The following is a 19973-nucleotide window of genomic DNA, read 5'->3' as shown; positions in this document are numbered from 1 at the left end:
TTTCCCAAGGAATTATGCGGGAGCCAGAGGTCTGTTACATGAGTTGAAAAAACACTGGCCTAAGTAACACTGCCCTTTAGAGTGAGATACAGGGACAAGTTCTAGCACAACCTTCCAGCCACAGACCATAGCTTATTGTGTGTGTGGAATAATAACCTCAATTAACAACATTATTTTCTGCTCTAAATATATATTATTGCTACCCACGTGCAAGGCATGATCATACTCTTATCTCTCATTTCACAGCCCATTGATTCCCTAAATCTATGGTGTGGGGTTGATTAGTTTAATGATTCCTCATTTTAAATTCCCTTCAAGCACATTTCTAGTTCATAGTTTGTAGGATGTAAATATAAAATTACCAGTCTAGTAAACACCAGTGAATGGGATTATATTTAGGATATTTTGTAAAGAAAGAATATTGATATATTTTGCCCATATTCTAAGTGGAACTAAAGCACTAGGCAAAATTAAAATTGTTGAGCCCCAGGAGTTTGCACAGCATATTAGCGCAACAGACTTATCTAGCAAAGCAATAGCTTCCAGAGCTGCAATGTCAGCACTCCCCTCTATAGCCAGCACTTCCATCTTCTCCTTATTGCTTCAGGTTTGGGGTCTTCGGAACTCTTGATTGGAGAGCCCAAATGTAGTAACTCCTGTGCCATACCCATGGGAGTTACTTTGGGAGTTACTTTGTCCCAGCACAGAACTGTGCCAAGATTGTACCCTGAGCTGTGATTAACAACATAAAAAAATTCTAGCAGGCAGAGTCTCTTCTGTCATGAAAATGTATAAATGTCAGCACCTTGGTACCAAAAGGACTTTAGTTCCATGTCAATAATGGTTATAAATCTTTTACCTGGAAAACACTTATTCTCTCTATTTTACCAGTATTTCTTGGGTATCTTCAAAACATGCCATCCTATTCTTCTATTCCCTTTCCAGGTCAGCCAGCCAGCTGCCATCTGGGTCGCTGCTTTGTTTTCCTGGTTCTGCTGTCTCCTGGGAGATGATGTAAGTAGGTAGTCCCAGGAGGCTTCAGGACCAGGGACATGTCATTCTGACCTGGACCAGAATGACGGTAAGGTGATGGAACTGGGGGAAACAATAAAAATGTGTAATTGTGGAGTGAGTATGATGCGAGTGTTGTTGGCGCAAGTAAAAACAAAAATTGTTCTATAATGGTGGGTTTGCTGCAATCAGAAAAAAAGGTGCAAGACACTCAAAAGTGTCTCGTCCAAAACAGGAATTAGTATAGTATATGGATTGCGCTACCCTAGTGGTTAACCTACGTCCACCTACTTCTGGGCAATAATTGCAATTGTTAGCCCCTATATATATCCCCCCTATTGACAATCCACCGAATATATGTGTGTATATAGATGTGTACCAAGTGCTCATATACAAATATTCTTCTCAGAACAATGCAGAAAACACATACATGTGTGTGCCATACACATATTAGATAGTGCTCTTAAAAAACGTGCATTGCCCTATATCAGATTCAAAAGATCCTTTTGTAAATTTGGGATATTTATTATAGCAATAAAAGAAAGATATTGTGTTTTTTTCAAAATTGTCGCTATTCTTTTGTTTATAGCGTAACAAATAAAAACCGCAGAGGTAATAAAATACCACCAAAAGAAAGCTCTATTTGTGGGGAAAAAAGGACGTACATTTTATTTGGGTACAGGGTCGCACGATCACGCAATTACCAGTTAAAGCGACGCAGTGCCGAATCGCAAAAAATGGCCCGGTCATTGGGCAGACAAATCTTCCGGGGCTGAAGTGGTTAAGTGTTCTTGGCTATTTATTAACACATAACATGTGCAGTTGGGAATCGGGCCCAGTGTTGTGAAGGGTGGGCTCATTAGAACCAGCTGTGCATGCAGGGATTGAGATATAAGGGTGGACACATGGCTTCATTTATCTAGTGGCTTTCTTTACCTCTTTACCTCATTTGAAGGAGATGTGCTTTCTTTATTCTGAGCTGTATCTACTATATATTAATTTTTTTTTTGTTATAGTGGAGTTTAACATATTCTTTAGTCTTATGGGTCCCATCTCAATACCTGTTGGTTATTGGCTTTTTTACTATTGTTAATAATTTGCTTTGCTACATGCCTTTCTCCTGGTAATATGGGGGTATTGTGCTGGATAGGAGCTGTTTGCCATGTTCCTTTTCCTTTTTGTCCCTTTCCTTTTCTTTTTTTATAAAGATTCCCCAAAGTCAGTATATGGATCCTCTTGGTATTCATATCATCATTAATCTGGATTAATGTCCTTTGATGATTTACTGAAGCTTTGGATACATCCGATTACACAATGTCCCTACCAAATCTGGTCCACCTTTTAATGTTGGAGTTACACTCCCCTGGTAGGAGTATTTGATTTGTGTTTGAGAAGAAAATTTGTGGCGTTTGTTAATAATTTTCTCTTGGAATAAAAACCTCCCCTATTTGCGGTTTTTAACCGGTATTTGATCTGCCTGTGTGTCTCCCATACCCACCGGGGGTAGTATTTGGCTCCCTGGTTTGCTGCCATTGTTTGGATGGTTCATTTCCTAGCTCTGGGTAAGTCTTAGAGCCCTGACCCAGTGATGATGTTTTGTTTGATGCATATTATTATGTATTATTTTGTTATATTTTCTTGTTTAGATGCTGCAACTCCCATCTTTCCTGAGGAAGCAGCTCTATGCTGTGTAGAAACATATCAACTGTGGAACTGTTTCCAATGCATCTGTGTGCATCAATACTTTTGCCTATTCTGCAAACTGTGATGCAATGGTTATTTATGCACCTAACACATGGGTACAGCATTGTAAACACAATGTTGTTTTTAAAAAATATCTTTTGTGCTTAAAAAAATGATATACATTTTACAGCTGTAGCTGTGCTTTAACCTCCCTGGCGGTAAACCCGAGCGTGACTCGGGGTTGGTTTTCAATGTTAGGATCGGTATCCCCGAGTCACGCTCGGGGTGGACGTGCAGTGACGTGGCTTACCTTTTGCTGGATCCACAGGCAAGTTACTCACCTTGTCCCTGGATCCAGCGATGCCACCCCGCTGTGTGAGCGAGCGGGACCTCCTCGCTCGATTCACAGTCTCCCCGTGTGCCGCCGATCTCTGTTCCCTGCGACGTTACGACGCACGGGAGCGGAGAACGGCGCCAAATTCAAAAAAGTAAACAAACACTTTACATACAGTATACTGTAATCTTATAGATTACAGTACTGTATGTAAAAAATACACACCCCCTTGTCCCTAGTGGTCTGCCCAGTGCCCTACATGTACTTTTATAAAAATAAAAAATGTCATTTCTGCCTAAAAACTGTAGATTGTCCAAAAGTGTCCCTTTATGTCAAAAATGGTTTTAGATCAGCTAGAAAACAGCGATAATAAATTATAATCACTTGTAGAAATGTGCGATAGCGATTTGTGGGGAAATTCGTCATAAAAAAAAAAAATAATGACAGCGACAATTCTGCAACTGAGCACATTTCAGTGATTTTGAGTTGATTACATTATTGAATATTTTTTATTATAATTATATTATTATTTGTTATAATTATTTATAATTATTTATTATATTATAATTTATAATTTTGTTTTAAAAAAAAATCATACCCGGGATGCCTACAAGACTCTTGCTTGGTCAGATTTAAGTGAGTTATTTCTAAAAATTACAGGCCTATAGTATAAAATGCCAAATTTCCTTGCAAAATAATTGTACCGCTTTTGGTATGTAATTCCAGACAGAATCATACCGCCAGGGAGGTTAAAGTCCATAGGAGGTACAGAGAAAGTTATTTTCCTCAAACAATATGTTTCTCTGTATGCTATATTAGTACATGATGCCTTTTAACATTTGGCATTACTCTGGCACTTGGTAAATTCTTTGACCAATTGGGTGTTTTTATTGCCTCCCAGATTTACCAACAACAACATATTCACCTAGTACTCCTTACATTTTAGGTGAAATCAGCAATATGAGTGGACAGGACAGAAAGGACTCCCCTTTGAAACCAATTGACTTTAATTTTGCTTTAGTATATTGCCCTATTGGTCTGAATCAAACCAGTTCAGTAACTGAGAAAGAAGATGGCGGGTAAAACTTTCTTACCCATTAAATACATAATTGTGCTTTTTCTAATGTTTCATACCTAGTTTTGTAAGGGAGATTGTATTTATCATATTGTTCAGACATTTAATGCAATCACTGTTAAGAAGACATGTTGGTAATACTTTTCCATATATTATTTGCATAAATCTCATGTATTTACAAAACCTAAAGAGCCAGCAAATTAAAATGCAAATGAGCAAGAAAATAACATTCTATTCTCTGATATATGTGCCCGTTATGAGCAAGTTTTTATAATTCTCATTATGCTGCACTATTTACCCTCATTTGAACTCTACTTGCATACCAGAATACATAGCAGATGAAGACAATGTTAAAAACAGATCATGCTGAAGAGTTTTTAAACATGAAGGCTTCAAGTTAATAGTCCTATAAATACTGTAGCATAACATGGGCATTTATTTTTAAAGTATTTTATATAGGTGTCAATGTAAATAGGCTAATCTAACAGTACTGCCCCCTTACCTCCAAAAAATAGCTTTCTGTGCAATTTCCATATACAGGTATATCTAGATCTATCTTGGGCGCAAACAACGTGTATGTACATATAGCATGTGATATCATTGTAAATAAATTAGATATTTATCTGAATGTTATTGTAGTGTGTTCCGATAGTGAATAGCTAACTTTAGGGTAAAGGGGTATGCTGGATATAGTGCACATACTTTTAACCATGCTGCATGAGAGATCAAACACCACTCCATTACTGCCAACATACAGTTTTCAGGTCTATGTGTACTTGAATTATCAATGGAGGAGCTACAACAGCATGGGAATGGGCAAAAGAAGAGTCCTGAACTAAATGGACCATGTGATCCCTTTTCAATTGCCTTCATTATCAGCCAGTTTGTGTTTTAAACAGTTGTAGCATACAATTTCAGTGGTCAAAAATGTAAGGATCCATTCACATTTGAGAGTATAGCATTTTTTGAAGTTTTTTTTACAAACTTTTTAAAGCATTTTAGAAATGTACTACAGGAATTTAACATCTTCAGGTGTTTTATGTTTATCCAATAGAAAGCACTAGGAGCAGGAAAGGGAGAGGAAATTAGGGATGGGGAGCTGCCAAAAAGAAACTCATGTACTCTTTTGAGCTTCAGGTGTTTTTCTTCAGGCAACAGAATGCTCAGATGTGAACAGGGGCCGAAGCGGTTCAATACTCAGCGAAGGCGCTAGGCATTTAATCTTCATTTAGTAGGGAAACATGAAAGCATAACATATTTTAACCATATACAAGAAAATAAATAATTGGGACTTTAAGGCCCCATACACACGAGAGGATTTATCCGCAGATACGGTCCAGCGGACCGTATCCGCGGATAAATCCTCTCGAGGATTTCAGAAGATTTCTATGCGATGGCGTGTACACACCATCGCATTGAAATCCCCGCTGAAATCCTCTGCCGATGACGTGTCGCGCCGTCGCCGCTATTATGACGCGGCGACGGGCGCGACGCTGTCATATAAGGAATTCCACGCATGCGTCAAATCATTACGACGCGTGCGGGGAATCCCTTTGGACGGATGGATCCGGTAAGTCTGTACAGACGAGCGGATCCATCCGTTGGAATGGATTCCAGCAGATGGATTTGTTGAGCATGTCAGCAAATATCCATCTGCTGGAAATCCATCCCAGGGGAGATTTATCTGCAGATAAATATCCGACGGAGTGTACACACCATAGAATCTATCCGCAGAAACCCATTTGATGGGATTTATCTGCGGATAGATTCTATGGTGTGTATGGGGCCTTAGGGTATGAAAATGTAGTCTCACAAAATCTGTAATTTATTAAACCTGGCTAAAAAGTCACCCATATAAAAACATAAATACATTATGAGGCTGGTATTGTTTGTTACAGTTACTCTCGTATACCTTTTCCACAATTTTTATTTTCTATCTGATACTTCCACATTTTAAATTTCTTCAGTTGAAGTGTAGCAACTCTCTAAAATAAAATATTTTAAATTCACCTATATCTTTAAAAGCCCTACAAACATGTAGCTGTAGCCACTTTCCTTTGTGACCCACAGGCCCCATGCAGGCATTAGGTAGCAATTATTTCCATATGCATTTATTGTTGTCAGTGGTTACATAAATGGCTTACTACAATCCCCTTTCAGGGTACAGATGCTTGGCGATGAGCTGGTAGCTAAAAGGAGATGCATGTCAGTGAAGCATGTTATGATATCACTTATTGTTTTGACAGAAGTTGCCAGAGGACTTTTCTTTCAAAGTTTCAAGCATTTTATTTCTGAGGCAGGATCATAGTAAGCTTAGTACTAGTGATACCTATGAATGAAATGAGTGGACACAACTGTCACTCTAACAACTGAACATCAATAATTAAACACAGTTGAAATCGCTGCACCTCTCGTGGATTCCCAATACATATACTTATTTTTGCGTGTGTGTACTGATACTAAATTACGTAAAGCCACAAATATAAAGAGACCAGTTACACTTGATTACAAGAAATGCTGTAAAACACAAAAACAAAACAAACACTATACTGTATGTTAATGGGTTGCTGGAATAATAAAAAAAAAAAGATAATCCCGACACAATACTGGCACAAACTAGACCACTGAGGGGAATATTCTTTATTTTAGCCTAGTAATTCTGTCATTAACACACTTCCCGTTATAGGGTGAAAACTGTGTTAGAAGTATATAACTCCTCCCTCCCTCCAGAAGAGGGGACATGTTCAGTAATACCTCCCTCTCCTCTCCACAACAGGGAATGTGTTGGTAGTCCAGAAAAATAGCAGGGAATATTGATTATTGATAACAGCCCAGAGGCAGAATGCACAGGAAGATATCTGGTTGGATAAGCAGCTACTATTTTTTTTTGCACTTGTCAAACATTTATAATAAAATGCTTTTAATGGTACTGTATATTTAACAGACCAAACGGAAACAAATAAAATAACAATTTGTTAGAAATAACATACACTGTGGGAAGTAAATGTTTACATTTGCTTTGCATTATGCACAATATGTATGTTCTGGTTTATATACTGCATAGCTCCCAACTGTCTCTGATTTCGAGGGACTGTCCCTGATTTGGAGCAATGTCCCTCTGTCCCTCTTCCCCCCTCATTTGTCCCTCATTTTGGTCTGATCTATATAGTTGTATATAAAATGCACATTTCATCTTTCAAAAAGTGTTTTCCAGTGTTAAACCTTTAATTCAAATTCTAAATTGCTGCTATTTTATAAATATAAAGGAATAATAGAGGTTAAAAAAATCCCATGTTGATTTATTAACCTTTTTTTGGTTAATTCTCCTTTAAGGGGGTGTGGCAGGAGGTGTGTCCTATATCTACATACGTTTGCTAGTAGGTGTCCCTCATTCCCATCTCAAAATGTTGGGAGGTATGTATACTGCAAGATGCATTTGTTGTTTTGCTGTATTGGCTGTTTAATTTAACATACTGTACAATGTGTTTTGCAAGAATATGTTAGCAGGGTTTGACTTTTTTTTACTTTTTTTGCCAAACTCCATTAAAGCCTATGGGGTTGATTTACTAAAGACAAATAAACTATGCACTTTGCAAAGTGCAGTAGTTCGAGAGCTTAGTAAATGAGGGGAAGGTTCTCTTTGCTAAAAGCACCCAATCACATGCAAGGACAATAAAAAAAACAGCATTTTTGCTTGCACATGATTGGATGATGGAAGTCAGCATAGCTTTTGCTCATTTACTAAGCTCTGGAGCAACTGCACTTTGCAAAGTGCACAGCCTTTTTGCCTTTAGTAAATCAACCCCTATGTGTCCATGAACATATAGGCTTTTAGGATCATTTAGGAGCTTCTGCGGTTAGGAGAGGTTTAACCTCCCTCAACCTCCCTCTCCTGAGTTTGGAAGAAATGCATTCAGGACAGGAATATTTTGACTGCTGGCCGCAAAATGCGCCAAAATCGCAGCAACATTGCGGAGGGTGGTCATAATAGGCTACCTGTACATGTAGTTTTAGTGATATGTAAACAAATATTTGGGGGGCACACCCTAAAATATGCATTAAAGATGGTGCAGCCATAAGACCATCAAACAGAACAAAAGATTACACACCACACATGCAAAAATGTCATTTACCTCCTGCAAGACTATTTAAAACACCTGAACATTTTAAAAAAATATGGGTATTTAGTTACACCATATACTGTATATTTATGGTGCTTACGCCCACTTACTGTGTCAAAGTATCCCATTATCAGTGGGTCCTACGATATCCATGAAATTGAAGATTCTGCTTCTCTAAACCATGGGAGAAATACACTCCACTATATGGGAGAACTAAGAGATTCCTCCTATAACTTAGGTGGGAAATAATAAGAGGCAATGATGGGGGAGTGGGGTTCTCCAGCCAATAAGGATTTGGTCAGAATCCATACAATAGACAGGTGTGCCCCCAAATATTTGTTTGTCTATTGTATAGATTCTAACCAAAGCAGGATCTTCCATTCTATGGATAGCATAGGACCCACTGATAATGGGTTTACATTGATGCAGTAGGTGGGCTTAAGCACCATATAGCTATATGGTGTGACTAAATCCCCATATGTTTTGAAAATGTTCAGGTGTTTTAAATGCATGTATGCACTGTAATATTTTGTTCTGTTTGATGGTCTTATGGCTACACCATCTTTGATGCATCTTTTAGGGTGTGCCCCCCAAATATTTGTTTGTCTATTGTATGGATTCTGACCAAAACCTTTTGGGCTGGAGAACCCCACTCCCCCATCATTGCCTCCTATTAGTGTCCACCTGTGTTATAGGAGGAGTCTTTTAGTTCTCCCATATAAAGCAGTGTATTTCTCCCATGGTTTAGAGAAGCAGTATCTTCCATTCTATGGATAGCATAGGACCCACTGATTATGGGGTACTTTGATGCAGTGGGCTTAAGCACCATATAGCTATATGGTGTAACTAAATCCCCATATTTTTTGAAAATGTTGAGGTGTTTTAAATAGCCTTGCAGGAGGTAAATATAATTTTTCCATGTGTGCGCTGTAATATTTTGTTCTGAATAAAGTACAAGTCCCATCTTCCACTGCAGCAGACTCAAAGGGCCAGATTCACGTAGAATCGCGGCGGCGTAACGTATCCTAGATACGTTACACCGCTGCAATTTTTCATCGCAAGTGCCTGATTCACCAAGCACTTGCGATGAAAACTACGCCCGCGGCCTCCGGCGCAAGGCGGGCCAATTCAAATGGGCGTTTGCCATTTAAATTAGGCGCGCTCCCACGCCGGACCTACTGCCCATGCTCCGTTTCCTAACTCCCGCCGTGCTTTGCGCGCCGTGACATCATTTTTTTGAACGGCGACGCGCATAGCGTATTTCCGTATTCCCGGACGGCTTACGCAAACGACGTTGATTTTTAAATTTCGACGCGGGAACGACGGCCAGACTTTAGACAGCAATACACTTGCTGACTAAAGTTAAGGCACCAAAAAAAAAGTGTAACTTTGCGACGGGAAACTAGACTAGCGGCGACGTAGCGAACGCGAAAAACCGTTGTGGATCCGCCGTAACTCCTAATTTGCATACCCGACGCTGGTTTACGACGCAAACTCCCCCCAGCGGCGTCCTGCATCCTAAGATCCGACAGTGTAAAACAATTACACCTGTCGGATCTTAGAGATATCTATGCGTAACTGATTCTATGAATCACTCGCATAGATAGAAACAGAGATACGACGGCGTATCAGGAGAAACGCCGTCGTATCTCATTTGTGAATCTGGCCCAAAGATCTCAGTGGAACATGATTGCAGTAATCAGTGCACTCTTTGTCCAGTGACACATCCTCCTTTTCTTTTCTAACTAAAATACCAACCATACAGAAGGATGGGTAGAGAGCTGGAGGAAGAGTTTGCAGGATTCTGACTTTGTATCTGTGATTTAAAGATCTTGGGTGCAATGCTTCGCACACTCCCATGAAAAGAAATAGCAAACGCACCTTTTTTTTTCTTGTAAAAATATGTGCATTTATATTTTTTTTTCATAAAAGTGACCTTAGCCTTTAAAACATATTTAATATTAACAACACTAGCTTAAACATAAATGTAATTACTAAATGCATTCATGAACTACTGTATGTTTATACATAATTACTTTTTATATCTCTGTTTTCTTCAAACAGGTATTAAAAAATAGATATGTTAACGTCATATATATCTTTATTTTTTTACATACTGACCTTTTTAAATGCTACTCAACAAACAGTCAAAGAAATTCCTGCTTGTTCCTAGTTTGCCATGCACCTCATACATATTGGCATCATGGTCTTAGTGATGCAGCCCAGGGGGATGTCACTCACTGTGATGACATCAGGCACTGAACCTTATCCATCACTTTCTGCTTGTAAACAGTATTTTGCTTAAAGCCCCACTGAGCACTGCATGGGCCAGATATTCTCCATTCATTTTCTTTTTATTCCAAAATCTTTCTCATATTTCTGTGAACATCCCTTTTTTTTTGCAGCTGTGCTTAAGCTATCTAGCTCTTGACTTATTTATGGACGTGTAGCTTTACCCTATGTCCTTAAAAGCACAGCACCGCATCAAGGCCATGAGAAGCTCAAGAAATATAAGCTGTGCCCGAATTATTTTATTACAAGATGAGGCAAAGTGCTCGATAACTGTGCCAACACTTAATAACAACTTTGTAGTGCTCAAACTTAAAGAGCAAAGATAATACGTAAGTTTGACCTTTAATGCCTCTGCTTGCAGAACAGTTCCAAACCACATACATCTGTGAACTAAAATCTGCCTATTTTACTGTAATAGGCTTAATACACTTGCTTTTTATTTCCCTGTGATCAGGAATTGTCTCTGGAGACTTTCAACACATTAAGACTGAACTGTGCTATCCCCAAAAAGTACTAATGGATTCATATTTATTTGAAGTATTTACCAGTAATCCCCAATGAATTAACATAACTAGCCTTTTAAATCTGAAACTGAATTGACACAGAAAAAGTCTAAAACTTAATTCTCAATATGTCTTTGGTCCTTTTATAAATACTTTTAAAGATTCTGAATTTATGGTTGCCAGATAATAGCTTGAATATTAATGAATCCATTTACTTATTACCTAAGAGCCCATTTTGCAGAGTTTAAGCAATACAGAGTTGGGAAAATTTTACAAGTCGGATCATAAGAAGCAAGACATTATATCAGAAAGACAAATATAAAACAAAAAAAACGCGCTGCCACAACACAGTCCTCAGGCAGCGGCTAGCGTGTGATAACAGAAAAAATATAACAATATAAAAAAGCCGCGGCTTTTTTATATTGTTATATTTTAAGACATTATATCAGTTTTATGCACTTTGTATTCTTTTTGATTCATAAAACATGCAATCTGCATATTTACACAAATGTACCGTATTTGCAGGTGTATAAGGCGACCAGGCGTATAAGACGACCCCCTAATTTTAAATTTTTTTAAGATTTTTTTGCCTGAACTATAAGACGACCCCCCTTCCGAGGCTTCTGACGCTTCATATTTCTTCCTTCTGGAGCCATATTCTTCTTCCTTCTTTCTGAAGCTGGAGCCATATTCTTCTTCCTTCTTGCTGGAGCTGGAGCCAATCACAGCGAGCGATGTATTCTATTAATGAATACAAAGCCTGCTTGGATTGGCAGAGGCTGTAACATCATCAGCCCACACCTCTCTGACTCTCAAAGCCAATCCGAGCAGGCTACTGTATGTAGCCTGCTCAGATTGGCAGAGGTTGTTACTCCAATCCGAGCAGGCTCTGTTTTCATTTGAATAGGTCGCTCAACGGGATTGGCTAAACGGTATATACTGTATGTAGCCAAAGCTACATACAGTATTACCGCACATCCAGCAGGCATCCAGGCAGCTGACCCGGCGTATAAGACGACCCCTGCTTTTTGGCCATTTTTTTTAAGTGTAAAAGGTAGTCTTATACGCCAGAAAATACAGTATTTGAAATTGGATCAGGCATTCTCTGCTGTTGCACTCATCAAAGGACAGTTGGCATGATATCAGAACCTATTTCACTGTGTGCTATACTGCAGAACATTTTTATTGTGTTAGCTCTGTTTGTACTAAGATGAGAATGAAAAAAATATATATATTTTTTTCCCCCACAGGAGCTTGCAAAGCAGTGCACCCACAATTGATAGATTACAGGTGTAATGTCAGTATTCTACAATACATCTGTATGGGTTTTTACATAGTTACATAGTTTATGAGGTTGAAAAAAGACACAAGTTCATCAAATGCAACCTGTGTGTGTGCTTTTATGTCAGTATTACATTGTATATCCCTATAGGTTGTGGTCGTTTAGGTGCCTATCCAATAGTTTTTTGAAATTATCTATGTTCCCTGCTGGAACAACTGCTTGTGGAAGAGAATTCCACATTCTTACCACTCTTACATTAACCACTTAAGACCCATACCAAAATGCAGGTAAAGGACCAGGCCCCTTTTTGCGATTCGGCACTGCGTCGATTTAACTGACAATTGCGCGGTTGTGCGACGTGGCTCCCAAACAAAATTGGCTTCCTTTTTTCCCACAAATAGAGCTTTCTTTTGGTGGTATTTGATCACCTCTGCGGTTTTTATTTTTTGCGCAATAAATAAAATAGAGCGACAATTTTGAAAAAAATTCAATATTTTTTACTTTTTGCTATAATAAATATCCCCCAAAAATATATAAAAAAAATTTTTTTTTTCCTCAGTTTAGGCTGATACATATTCTTCTACCTATTTTTGGTAAAAAAAAAAATCGCAATAAGCGTTTATTGATTGGTTTGCGCAAAATGTATAGCGTTTACAAAATAGGGGATAGTTTTATTGCATTTTTATAAAAAAAAAAATTTTACTAGTAATTTTTTTCGTGACTGCGACATTATGGCGGACACATCAGACAATTTTAACAAATTTTTGAGACCATCGTCATTTTCACAGCAAAACATGCTATATAAAATGCATTGTTTACTGTGAAAATGACAATTGCAGTTTGGGAGTTAACCACTGGGGGGCGCTTAAGGGGTTAAGTGTGACCTCACATGTGTTTCTAACTGTAGGGGGGCGGGGATGGACATGTGATGTCATTGATCGTGTTTCCCTATATCAGGGAAAACACGATCAATGACAGCGCTGTGAAGAATGAGGAAGGTGTGTTTACACACACCTCTCCACGTTCTTCAGCTCCGGGGACCGTTCGCGGGACTCCGGTGGCATGGGGTCCGCGGATCCTGCGGCCGCGGTCACGGAGCTTTGGACCGGGTCGCGGGTGCGCGCCCGTGACCCAACGGCTGGGCATTTAACAATCACAGGTACGTGATTGTGCCCAGCCGTGCCATTCTGCTGACGTATATCGGCGTTAGGCGGCCCTTAAGTGGTTAAAGAACCCTCTAGATCAGGGGTCCTCAAACTATGGCCCTCCAATTGTTCAGGAACTACAATTCCCATCATCCCCAGTCATGTCTGTGAATGTCAGAGTTTTACAATGCCTCATGGGATTTTTAGTTCCGCAACATCTGGAGGGCCATAGTTTGAAGATCCCTGCTCTAGATCTATGCAGTTTAAGGTTAAACAGCTTTTTTAATTTCCATTTTGCAGAAAAGTTTTATCCCTATTGTGGGGTCACCAGTACGGTATTTGTACATTGAAATCATATCCCCTCTCAAGCATCTCATCTCCAGAGAGAATATGTTCAATGCTCTTAATATTTCCTCATAACTAAGGTCCTCCAGTCCCTTTATTAGCTTTGTTGACCTTCTCTGGACCCTCTATAGCTCCAGCACATCCTTTCTGAGGACTAGTGCCTAGAACTGGACGGTATACTCCAGGTGTGGCCGGACCAGAGTCTTGTAGAGTGGGAAGATTCTCATTTTATCTCTGGAGTTAATCCCCTTTCTAATGCATGCCAATATTCTGTTGGCTTTGCTTGCAGCAGCCTGGCATTGCATGTCATTGCTGAGCCTGTCATCTACTAGGACCCCCTGGTCCTTTTCCACCCTAGATTTCCCCAGAGGTTCTCCCCCTAATGAGTAAATATCATTCATATTTTTGCCACCAATATGCATTATTTAAAAATGTTCTACATGAAACCTAATTTGCCATGTAGTTGCCATCCCCATTAATTTGTTCAGATCTTCTTGCAAGGTTTCCACATCCTGCAGAGAAATTATTTCCCTGCTTAGCTTAGTATCATCCACAAATACTAAGATTGAACTGTTTATCCCATTCTCTAAGTTGTTTAACTTCTTGTTTAACAATCACATATATCATAGTAAACCACCCAATTCAATCCAAGGTCCCATTTTCAGAAAACTACTGCATCAGCTCGATGTGTAGAATTGTGATTTGAAAACTCAGCTTTATTTACTGTTATAGACAATACAGCCAGGACAAAAGGGTCATAGCATAAAGCCAGGTAATTAGATATCAGTTTTGGGTGGACTCACAGACTTTAAGTTCTTGAGCATCAGCATCATTTATCTGTTCTACATTTTCATGGCACATAAAAGGGCTCAGAAGCAGAAGGAGGGCCCGCTATTTTGTAAATCAACATCAATTATCATTTAGCATGTAAAATGTATTAGAATTTATGGTAAATTATTATTATTATTATTATTATTATTATTATTATTATTATTATACAGGATTTATATAGCACCAACAGTTTGCGCATCGCTTTACAACTTCGGGGAAGAAAATACAATACAGGAGGAATCAGAGGGAAATGTGTTATTTGTAGTGCTTAGCTTACCTTACGCGCACTTCTGCCGAGTTCTTCGCCATAATTTGTACCCAGGATTTCAAAGTGGATATTTGGATTATCCCCAAGTTCGTCAAATTCCAAAATTCCGGTCAGTCCATTTATTGTCCCCTGTCAAAAGAAAAAGTCAGTAGTGCACAAGATCCATGTCAAAAGTGTTATACATGTTCAGTGAAAAGCTGGCCACTCTTTTTAATGGCTACAATTTCCGTATGCTTCAGCATTACCTATGTATCATGAGGGTACACCTGATTGCTGATAAACTGAATGAATTGTTTATTTATTTAGTAAAGGTTTTCATACAGAACAAACAATTTGTGCAGCGCTTTAAATACTGAACATTTACTTCATTCTCTGCCTTCTAAGAGCTTACAATGCAAATATATTCACTACTGTTGCTTAACTGTACATGCAATAAAATTAAAGTGTTAATCCAGTCAATTTTTATTTAATTTTTTTTATAGAGTGGGGATGAATTTAAGCACCTGTGAAGATTTTACTTCTATACAGATTTCCATTACAGAAATTCTTATAATTTCCTGTCCTGGTGACAATACTTTCTCCAGGCGTGATATGATGTTACATTTTCAGCAACATAGACAGAAAGAAAACTTCCACATCTTTCTGTCTTATAAAACTGGTATCACCACAACAAAAAATAAAGAAAATATATTTAACAGATCCCAAACAGATCAGTAAAAATCTGACAGGATTTTTAATTCTTCAACTCTATGCTAAATCCCAAAAACAAAACAGCTATCATTAATGCTCTGTAGTTACTACTTCTGAAGCCTCGTACACACGACCGAGGAACTCGACGGGCGAAACACATCTTTTTCCTTGTCGGGTTCCTTGTTAGGCTGTTGAGGAACTCGACAAGCCAATTTTCTCCATTCCCGTCAAGGAAATAGAGAACTTGCTCTCTGTTTGGCTCGTCGAGTTTCTCGACAGTTTCCTCGACAAAAATGTACACACGACCGGCAACAAAATATCTCCCAGCAAGTTTCTTGCTGGTTTTTGCCAAGAAACTTGGTCGTGTGTACGAGGCCTAACATGCACTTGTTAACCTGTTTTGGTACCTTCATTTATTAGCTGAATCTTCCTGCTTTAAAAATATTGAAGCAAAAAACAACATGTTTGTAGTAAAAATCCTTTGCTTTTTTACTTTTTAAATGTATTATGTTAAGTGTTAAATGTAAGACCAGGCAAGTACAGAACATATGTGCATACACTGCATTCAGGGGAACAATGCATATCAAAAGCCTGTGTTTGTTAGCTCTAAGATTTATTGAGATGAAGATTTATTTTAAAGAATAAGCCATACTATTTTAAATGTTATAGTTCCAAAAAAAAAAGAACTGGAGTCTCATTTGCTTTTATAAGAATAACCTAAAAAGTTCAGGCCACTTCCATGCCATACATAACAAATAAAATAAATGGCAAAATAAAATTATCATATTTTTTTCTGATTTATTTCAACTACCCTTTGTACTTAGTGTACAGAAAAAAAGCCTGTTGCATTGAAGATAAAGTTTATGTCATGGCAAAATAATAAAGAGAAAAAAAGTCAGTACATATATTCAATACTAAACATTTCTCCATGTTTTATCTCTTTATAAACTGCTGTATAAACAGACAAATACTTTTCAAGTTGCCAAATATCCACTGTGTACCAAACTCCCTGATAAAGCTGGCAAAACTGTGCCTCTGCTGTACTTAAAACCCAACCAGTGCTGCCAGCCTTCCTACGGGACTACAGATATCTGGCTATCTCCATTCTTCTGTGTCCTACTGCAGAATGATGCATACATGTATTTCTTTCCAACAAAACAATGTTGCTGCCTTGAGTATAAAAAGCCTTTCGTAACACAGTATATAGGGCATTTTTTTTTTGTAAACTTATTTATGGGGGTGTGTCTATGTTATTAGGAACTGAGCTCACTACAACTTGCCCTGCAATATTTTTTAAGGCTGGAGATTATTTTATAGCATATAAAAAGAACTATTTCTCCCTACAAGAACATTGTAAAATACAAAATAATGCTGCGACGTGCTCTAGAGGGGGAGATGTAGGTTTGAGGTTAAATGTGGGTAAGGCTTTTGACATACCCTCGACATTGTTTAATGAAAAGCTTCCATTTTTAAGAAATGTCGATACTGTAGGGCATCTGTTAGGTATTTAATACCATAGCTAGATTTTGCTGTATACTGAATTTGCAGCAAGTCTGTACTTTATCTTATTAGGCATAAATGAGAATGGGAGCTCTACTTCAGCATTCATTTGGCCAATAATGTAAATATATTCCATGTAAATTTTCAGAGAAAAATGTTCTTGGCAAATGAACCTGTTTGCCCGTCCAGTTTTAATCTAGGTAATAAATATTTAGACTATGTTGCTCAATCAATGAAAACCTTATCTGTATTTGTGTAAATATGGTAAACGATATGCACATTAGTACAAGCAAATACTAGAAGCCAAAATTACAATTTTCCACTTAATTTGGGAGAGAATTAAAATGATGAGTTAAACACTTGTGCCTCACGATATAAGAAGTATAGCAAATACAAATGCAGAGTAAAAGTGCTAACTGAAAAGCATTTTTTTCTATTTAAGATATAGTTAAATTTACCGTGGTCATTAATTGAACATATTAAACATTCTTCTGCATGAATAGAAGATGCTGCATTATTATTATTATTATTGTAAATTAAATGTGTTTAACTTATGGGGCAACTGCATTTAAATTAAGTAAGGCAGAATTACTGTAAATGTACATTAGTGCAGTGTTTAGGTTAAAACTCAACTGACGTCACATACATAGATATACAGTCTCAAAGACATTAAAGAAACAAGTTGGTATAGTCTTATTTCTACTTTCCTATTACAGTAGTTGTGCATGGTGTCTAACTATAACTGTGCAGAGCAAAAGGATCCAGAGTCCCAGCTACTGTACTTGGTGATCAGCACTCAGTAACAGAACTGTTACACTGCATAGCTTCCTCTGCAGTACAGGTCTGTGAGAGGATACTTGCGATGAAAGGTATGGCAATTACTCAGCTGTACTTACACAGAACACTGGAGTGTAAGCGCAAGAGGCAGCAGTTTTACTAAGAAAAAAATAGAATATTTTAAAGTAAATGTTAACCCTCAACTTGCAAGAACCCATTTGGTTTGAAATAGAAATGAAAGGCAAAACATGTGTGAGTATATATATATATATATATATATATATATATATATATATATATATATATATTTATATACACTATATTACCAAAAGTATTGGGATTCCCGCCTTTACGAACACATGAACTTTAATGGCATCCCAGTCTTAGTCCATAGGGTTCAATATTGAGTTGGCCCCCCCTTTACAGCTTTAATAGCTTCAACTTTTCTGGGGATGCTGTCCATAAGATTTTGGAGTGTGTCTATGAGAATGTTTTACCATTCTTCCAGAAGCATGTTTGTGAGGTCAGGCACTGATGTGGACAAGAAGTCTGTGCTTGCAGTCTCCACTCTAATTCATCCCAAAAGTGTTATATTGGATTGAGGTCAGGTCTCTGTGGAGGCTAGTCAAGTTTCTCCACCACAAACTCACTCATCCATGTCTTAATGGCCCTTGTTTGTGCACTGGTGCACAGTCATGTTGGAACAGGATGGGACCATCCCCAAACTGTTCCCACACCTGTTGTCCGAAATGGCTTGGTATGCTGACACCTTAAAGGGGTTGTAAAGGTACACGTTTTTTCACCTTAATGCATTAATCTGAGGATTAGCGGTCCCCCAGCCCCCCCGTTTACTTACCTGATCCCTCGAAAGTCCCGTGCTGGCTTCTTGACCAGGCTTCTCGGCTCATTCATTGGTTTATTGAAAGCAGCGCAGCCATAGGCTTGTGCTGCTGACAATCACATCCAATGACGTGGCGCAACGGGGAGCGGGGCCACGTGGTACAGTGAGCCCGCAATACCTAACCACCATGTGAGCTTGCTTGCATGGAGGTGGTTAGTTCTTGTGGGGAGGAGCCGAGACAGCTGCAGAGGGACCCCAGAAGATCAGGTTCGGGGCCATTCTGTGCAAAATGAGCTGCACAGTGGAGGTAAGTATGACATTTTTGTTATTAAAAAAAATATATCTTTACAACCCCTTTAACCACTTAAGGATCGCCTCTAGTAAATATACGTCAGCAGAATGGCACGGCTGGGCAGATGTACGTCCTGTACATCTACCCAGCCGTGGGTCGCGGGCACGCGCCCGCGACCCCGTCCGATGCTTTCGGGACTGGGACCGCAGGACCCGTGGACCCGATCGCCGCTGGGGTCCTACGATCGGTCCCCGGAGCTGAAGAACGGGGAGAGCCGCGTGTAAACACGGCTTCCCCGTGCTTCACTGTGGCGGCTGCATCGATCGTGTCATCCCCTTTATAGGGAGACACAATCGATGATGTCACTCCTACAGCCACACCCCCCTACAGTTGTAAACACACACTAGGTGAAACATAACTCCTTCAGCGCCCCCTGTGGTTAACTCCCAAACTGCAACTGTCATTTCCACAATAAACAATGCATTTTAAATGCATTTTTTGCTGTGAAAATGACAATGGTCCCAAAAATGTGTAAAAATTGTCTGAAGTGTCCGCCATAATGTCGCAGTCATGAAAAAAATCGCTGATCGCCGCCATTAGTAGTAAAAAAAATAATTAATAAAAATGCAATAAAACTATCCCCTATTTTGTAAACGCTATAAATTTTGCGCAAACCAACCGATAAACGCTTATTGCAATTTTTTTTACCAAAAATATGTAGAAGAATACGTATCGGCCTAAACTGGGGAAAAAAAACTATTTTTTTATATATTTTTGGGGGAATTATTAGAGCAAAAAGTAAAAAACATTGCATTTTTTTCAAAATTGTTTATAGTGCAAAAAATAAAAACCGCAGAGGTGATCAAATACCACCAAAAGAAAGCTCTATTTGTGGGAAAAAAAGGACGCCAATTTTGTTTGGGAGCCACGTCGCACGACCGCGCAATTGTCAGTTAAAGCGACGCAGTGCCGAATCACAAAAA

The 19973-nt window shown here is 38.7% G+C and overlaps 1 protein-coding gene across 1 annotated transcript in view; it reads right to left on the bottom strand.

Moving 5' to 3' along the window:
* The window catches only part of GRID2 (glutamate ionotropic receptor delta type subunit 2), a 740228-nt gene that overhangs the window by 449917 nt on the left and 270338 nt on the right, over positions 1 to 19973 (bottom strand). Inside the window, exon 7 of the mRNA XM_040344854.1 lies at positions 14900 to 15019. Within this exon, the coding sequence (XP_040200788.1) occupies positions 14900 to 15019 (120 nt within the window). The remainder of the gene's footprint in view (positions 1 to 14899; positions 15020 to 19973) is intronic.

Source organism: Rana temporaria, chromosome 1, assembly GCF_905171775.1.
Source record: "Rana temporaria chromosome 1, aRanTem1.1, whole genome shotgun sequence".
NCBI classification, from domain to species: Eukaryota; Metazoa; Chordata; class Amphibia; order Anura; family Ranidae; genus Rana; species Rana temporaria.
Note: the sequence above shows the minus strand (reverse complement) of the source record. Positions and strands in the feature narration are given on the sequence as shown.